This window comes from Ciona intestinalis, chromosome 3, assembly GCF_000224145.3.
Source record: "Ciona intestinalis chromosome 3, KH, whole genome shotgun sequence".
Lineage (NCBI taxonomy): Eukaryota > Metazoa > Chordata > Ascidiacea > Phlebobranchia > Cionidae > Ciona > Ciona intestinalis.
Window position 1 is genome coordinate 6602215 of NC_020168.2, and position 7235 is coordinate 6609449.

Consider the following 7235-nt stretch of genomic DNA (forward strand, 5'->3'; position numbering starts at 1 on the left):
GGTTGCGTGGCAACATGACGTCAGAGAAGCAGGAGACATAACGTAACAAAGTGTTTTCATTCCGTCACAATTGTCTCTTGTTATAATATCCGCTGAAATGATTGTCGTCCAATTGTGACGTACATCAGAATCACCCAATTGTTGCGCAACAATCAAACTCGCGTTATCGTTTGATGACGGTGTATGACGTAACAATCGCTTTGCGGCGTTAAATCGAAAGTTAAAATCTTTCAAAAGAATTTGTTCTTCTTTCTTGACGACCAAGCTAAGGAATCTGCGCATGCGCATAAAAGTCCAATCGAAGCGAAAGTAGACTGACGTCATTAATGCACCTTCAATAACTGTGACGTCACTATGGTGACACGAGCACGCGCAGCTCTGGTCCAAACTTCGTAACGAACTCGATCTACGCCTTGGTGACGAAAGCGGTGACGTATTGAGTGACGTAGGTACGTTGATGACGTCATAGCACCGAGAACACTCGAATCTGATTGGCCCTTCAGTTCGACACGATGTGCAGCACAAGTCGTCGTTGATATTCCACGCGAGCGGACCGCGCTTTGCCGGAAGTTGAATATGACGTACTTCCGGTTTGAACGCGGTCGCCCACCGAATGCATTTTGGGTCGTCGATGGTTAATACGTAAAATCCGGGAGCTGGAAATCCCTGAATCTCGTAGTTTCGTTCAATCGGAAAATTCTGGATGAGGTAATCTTGTACGTCATTTAATTCCTCTGACGTCACAGTGATAATAACGTTTACTGGCAGTAGCAAAAGATAAGCGGGAAGTTTCTCGTGTTTTGGTGAAATCGATGTTGATGACGTCACAGTGGTCGTGATTGTTCCGCAAACAAAGGCATCGACGGGTAGCTCTATTTTACCCGAACCGGATCGAACGAGTTTTTGCCAATATGCAAATGAATTTATCGAAACTGGAATCAACGAAGCTTGATTTGTCGCTGGTGACGTCATACCGTCCAAATAACAATTGCTTTCCTGGCATTCTCCAACGAACGAAACCAAACTATTGTCTTTTGTTCTCCTATATAACTTGTGACCGCTTATCATCTTGACTGTGCTACTCTGTTGCGTCACAATATGGTTTATTGTTGCTCTGTGCATTGCTTCCGTTTACACTATGTCGTAACAAACACGATGACAGCGATGAGCGCTTTAACGCGATTTATTTAAAAACAAATATGATTTATGCGACATATATCAATTTGAAATACAATGATGTCATACATACGATTGTGTCGCATTTATTTCACTTTGGGACGTCGTGTCTCTATGACGAAATCGTGAAGACGTAACTAAAATCTACAATTAACACATCACAAATATTATCGGCCTTGAAATTAAACCGCCTCTCGTGACGTAGGTCGTGACGTAACAGCGCTCTCAGGTAATGTATCTGGGTAAAACAAACGGAAAAACGTTACAGTTAGAACGGTTAAAATATTGCTGTACGGGCGCGCTTGGTTTTATACTGGAGTTTACGGGTTCAAAGCTCGATGGTGCTACTGTGACCGTATGTGTCCATGGGCCAGAAACTTAATGACAATTTGCTCCAACTTAATGATAATCCTCAAAAGTATTTACCCCCTAGCTGCTCATGCTATTTCTACGTGGCGACACGATCTGTTTAAAACATACACCCGTGACATACAATTGTTGCTGCCCCACCCTTTGGGAATAAATAAGTTGCAGATATAGTAATTCGTAAGCGGGCACGAGGTGTCTAAAACATAACACCCGTTTTATAACGACTGGCGTTGCCGCTGTATGACTGTCATTAACGACTGTTGATTTCGACTTCCAAATTTATTTATTCAAACCCTGTTTGTGTGAAAACAAACTCACCATTACATCGATACACCAGGTTCGACCAGATGACGTTTTCTTGACTGAAACAAAACACGCCAAGTCTTCCCCCTTTAACTGTGTCATCTAACACAGGACCTGTGTCCGCTATCATGTTCGATTTGCGGAAGAAACGGATCCTAAAAAATCATCAATTAGATATCTGTCATTAAATCAGTATAACATCCCAATGGTAAAATATCTGAAATTTATCTAATGGCATATTATCTGCTATATATCCAATGGTATACTATTTGTTATTTATCTAATGGTAAAGTATATCATGTTTTACTTGGCATCCCGTTATCTATTCGTATAAACCCAACATTGTATTTGTTATATTCTATTCTATATGGGTGAGGTCTTACAATGTGGCATGCCATGGAGCCTAGAATTTGGGTCAACATTGGCCCATTACCCCAACATTGTATATGCAAATTCTATTCTATATGGGTGAGGTCTTACAACGTGGCATGCCATGGAGCCTAGAATTTGGGTCAACATTGGCCCATTACCCCAACATTGTATATGCAAATTCTATTCTATATGGGTGAGGTCTTACAACGTGGCATGCCATGGAGCCTAGAATTTGGGTCAACATTGGCCCATTACCCCAACATTGTATATGCAAATTCTATTCTATATGGGTGAGGTCTTACAACGTGGCATGCCATGGAGCCTAGAATTTGGGTCAACATTGGCCCATTACCCCAACATTGTATATGCAAATTCTATTCTATATGGGTGAGGTCTTACAACGTGGCATGCCATGGAGCCTAGAATTTGGGTCAACATTGGCCCATTACCCCAACATTGTATATGTATATTTTTTATTCTATATGGGTAATGTCTAAGAGGGTGGCATGCCATGGGGGGATTGACCCAATACCCCGGATTTATATACAAGATTCCTACCTAATGTATCCAACTTGTGGTCTATGTTGTAACTCCCATCTATAAGAAGTCTTATCCTCCCATCCCTGGTTCATGGGATCACTCCATAGAACTTTAACTTCGTCCTTCGTATCCCCTGAATGCCACAACGCGTTCCTCATCCGTTCACCTGGTCCCTTGTTTGAATTCACTGCCTATTTAAAACGAAGATATAACAAAATTATATTCCACGTGAGTGAGACCCTGCACTGTGGCAGCCATGGGGTGTAAGATTTTAGACCAGGATTAATCAATTACCCAACAAAACGGTAATTTTTTTTATTAGTGCTTAGTGGTTTACTAAGAAATCTTTTCCTCATTCCCAAACCAAAGAAAGACTGTTTGGTCTAATACAGGTAATTTGAAGATAAAAGAAGTGGTCAGGGGGCATTTAGGCCCCCAAGTTTTAGTATCTTAACAACATTAACCCCACTTGCAAGAAGCATAAATAATTACTTTCTGGAGAAGGACCTCTTAACCCAGGTGTTCCAGGTTCAAAACCCATGACAGTAAGTAACCAACCTTAAGTTGCAACCCTGGTTGTGCAACGGCGCGGAACGGTGTCGCGCTCCAATAAGTTTGCTCCGTTTGTTTCCAAGTAACAACATAGAAATGTGAGTTACTTTGGTAGCTGAATATAAAACCAGCATAATCGTCATCAGTTGCCGTGTTTACGAAGAAAGTTCCGCTGAAGTCAACCCCATCAAATGAATCGTACCCTGTATGGCGGTATGTATATATATAAGCAAGGTGTTCATATACTTGTGAGTGGGAACTTAGGTGACTTAAACATAGTCGCCACTAATATGCCCACAGTAAAGTTACTGAAGCTATTACAGTGTGTGGATAAGCAGACTTTTGATTGGTTTATTCATTCATGTCCTCATGGTTAGGAACTTGCACACTTAAAAAAAATTATTGGCTACATAAGTAATCCTAATGTCAGAAAATCCTCTTCTTCCCAAAAACTATTCTAAGGACAAGGTGAGACACAAGAGACCCAACAAGCAGATCTATTACCCCACCACCAATGCCCCCACACTCACCAATAGCAAGTCCAGGATCGCTATTCTGTGTTTGGACAATCTCCATTCCTTTGTTAAGTATCACCCAGTGAGGATCCACCTGTGCGTCTCCCTTTGGATCCAGGATGACACTCTGGTATGTTCGGAAGTCAGTTGTTGTAACTTCAGCATTCTCAGGGCAAGCATCTTTCCAATCACTAACTTGGTCGCCATCCTGTTAAACAAGAACATATTTAATCATGTTTGTATAGATAATTAAATAATGTGGGTACATTATTTTCTCTAACATCTGTACAACTAATAAAGGTAAAAAACTTACGCAACCAATTAGAAAACGCATTTTGTAATATTCCCACAACTAATTATGAAACAACCTTTTTAACAAGTAATTGGAAATACTTTGTAATACTTCCACAACTAATTACAAACAAACTTCCTTGCTTAGCACTACTAATCATAAAACATACTTTGCCTTTTTCCTAACTAATCAGAAAAACATACTTGGTAATGTTTGTACAACTAATCATAAAACATACTTTGTCGCTTTCACACGCATCACCGATCCCGTCCCCGTCACGGTCGAGTTGGTTAGGGTTGTAAATTAATCGACAATTATCAGATGCGTTTGTTACACCATAATCGGGGACTCCGTCGTTGTCGTCATCCTCATCGCATGCATCGCCGATTCCGTCGTTGTCCTGTATAAGATGTCTATGTTAGATATTTAAGATTTTAATACTAGTCATTAATAGTGTAAAAGAGGTTACTATTCAAGAAGTTATTGTCTTGATAGTAAACATATGATCAGCAGAAGTTTCGGACAATCAGTAGATAATATCTCTTTTTACCAAGCTACTGTTTAAAATATATGCTGATTATGAGTTTTGTATTCAGACAGTAACTTGGTCCATCGTCAGTGTATAAGCAGTTACTATCCACCAAATTATTGCTACTATTTAAAGTATATTTAATCACCGTATCAAGTTGTGCGTTGTTGATAACAAACGGACAATTATCAACACTGTTCTGATGTCCGTCACCATCAGCGTCTGCATCATTATCGCACATATCACCAAGCAAGTCATTGTCGGTGTCTGTCTGTGGAACAAGGAATATGAATGGATGTAACTTGTTTATCCTTGTGTGCCAGCATGGCAGTGCAAGATTCGTTATAAAACGATGTCCCGTTTTGTACACATCGTCGCATGGCGGGCAATGACAGTCGTTATAACACAAGTGTTCTGTTTCAAACACCTAATGTCTGCTTATGAGCTACCACACATATAATTTTGTAGGTGATTTATTTTTTTATGAATCAGTTGCAATTTTAACATTACATCAGTGACCACTGGTTTGGAAATTATCGTAAGTCTCTGGCTCAGGTAACCAAAAAAAAACCTCATAAGCGGACATAAGGTGTAAGAAAGAGAACAACCGTGTCAGGACAATTTATAGACCTAAACTTTACTTATTATAAAAACAACTTACTTGTAGGATATTACTGATGGTCAAACAGTTGTCACAAGCATCTCCAACTTGGTCCATGTCTTGGTCTTCCTGGTCGTGGTTTGGGGTTAAGGGGCAATTGTCGGCATTGTTTGATATACCTGGGAAATATGGTGGTTATTGGTCAAAGAAGCATAATTTTTTACTATCTATTTCAACTGTAACATGGGTTAGCTGCAGCAATACTTTCGTAACATTGAAATAAAAGACATAGACCTATCATGGTTTCAATTCTGCTCTTGGTGAGTTCTGCAATGTGACATGCAACGGGGCCTGAGGCCAGAGTGCCCTAAAATATAGAGGTCAGACCATTGCTTCATAGCAACTTACAGAGAACAGTGGTGAAACACATAAATAAATATATGTTTTCCTGATGAAGTTTCGCCGTATGCAGACAAAACGTTGGAAATACACTACGTTCTTATACCAGATGAGCCAATGATATATTATTTATTATGCCTGGTAGCAGAAGTAACAGAGTAAATAAATATGCCTGACAGCAACACTATATTCTGATGTCTGTTACTGTATTGGAAGAAATAAACTAATCATAAGTTACCGCTCACCATCTCCATCGATGTCATTATCGCATTCATCTCCCTCTCCGTTACCATCGGTGTCCACTTGTTTTGGATTCTTTACATTCGGACAATTATCACAAGCGTCGCCAAAGGTGTCGGTGTCAGAGTTCTGGTAAAGATATATTGGATGTAGATGGTGGTAAATAAGTATGAATGTTAGTTTTTCTATCAAATGTTGGATTAAAAAAACGACTGTGACACTTATTTGAACCTAACATAAAAATATGTTTATAAGTGTTAAAAAGTACATAAATATGTTAGGCAATACTTTATACCATATATGCTGTATATCAGTTGTATATATGCCATGTATGCTGTGATTAAAAACATTGTAAATGAATACATTCTAATTTCCCAATCATGTGCCTTTATAGTTTGATAATGTGTCAATAAAGCTATACCTTTGCAACGCTAACATGCAAAACTTACCTGTTGGTCAGAGTTAGGTACAAGGATACAATTATCTTCGGTATTTGGAATCCCATCGTTATCTGCATCATCATCACAAGCGTCTCCAACACCATCGTTGTCAGAATCCTCCTGACCACTGTTGGGGACATCTGGGCAATTATCCTGGTGGGAAAGGGGGTCGGTTAGTGTGTGTGTGTGGTGCACCCCACGCTCACTGTCGAGTTATAACATGAGTGTCTTCTTATACACCAGACACTCATGGTGTATTCATACACTTCATGCTCACTGTCTAGTTATAATATGAGTGTCTTCTTATACACAAGACACAAACGGTGTATTCATACACCTCATGCTCACTGTCGAGTTTTACCATGGGTGTCTTCTTATACACAAGACACACATGGTATATTCATACACCTCATGCTCACTGTTAAGTTTTAACATGGGTATCTTCTTATACACCAGACACACATGGTGTATTCATACACCTCATGCTCACTGTGGAGTTATAACATGAGTGTCTTCTTATACACCAGACACACATGGTGTATTCATACACCTAATGCTCACTGTCGAGTTATAATATGGGTGTCTTCTTATACACCAGACACACATGATGTATTCATACACCTCATGCTCACTGTCGTGTTATACCATGAGTGTCTTCTTATACACCAGACACACATGGTGTATTCATACACCTCATGCTCACTGTTGAGTTGTAACATGGGTGTCTTCTTATACACCAGACACTCATGATGTATTCATACACCTAATGCTCACTGTTGTGTTATAACATGGGTGTTTTCTTATACACCAGACGCGCATGGTGTATTCATACACCTAATGCTCACTGTCGAGTTATAACATGGGTGTCTTCTTATACACCAGACACTTATGATGTATTCATACACCT

The 7235-nt window shown here is 39.7% G+C and overlaps 1 protein-coding gene across 1 annotated transcript in view; it reads right to left on the reverse strand.

Moving 5' to 3' along the window:
* Nucleotides 1–1166: 1166 nt before the first annotated feature.
* Nucleotides 1167–7235, reverse strand: part of thbsbi (trhombospondin Bi) — a 12879-nt gene continuing 6810 nt past the window's right edge. The window contains 13 exon segments of the mRNA NM_001128117.1: nucleotides 1167–1414; nucleotides 1864–2003; nucleotides 2779–2951; nucleotides 3319–3515; nucleotides 3843–3913; nucleotides 3916–3934; nucleotides 3937–3956; nucleotides 3959–4035; nucleotides 4358–4519; nucleotides 4797–4919; nucleotides 5310–5428; nucleotides 5894–6017; nucleotides 6338–6481. Of these exon segments, the coding sequence (NP_001121589.1) occupies nucleotides 1359–1414; nucleotides 1864–2003; nucleotides 2779–2951; nucleotides 3319–3515; nucleotides 3843–3913; nucleotides 3916–3934; nucleotides 3937–3956; nucleotides 3959–4035; nucleotides 4358–4519; nucleotides 4797–4919; nucleotides 5310–5428; nucleotides 5894–6017; nucleotides 6338–6481 (1425 nt within the window). The 3' untranslated portion in view covers nucleotides 1167–1358.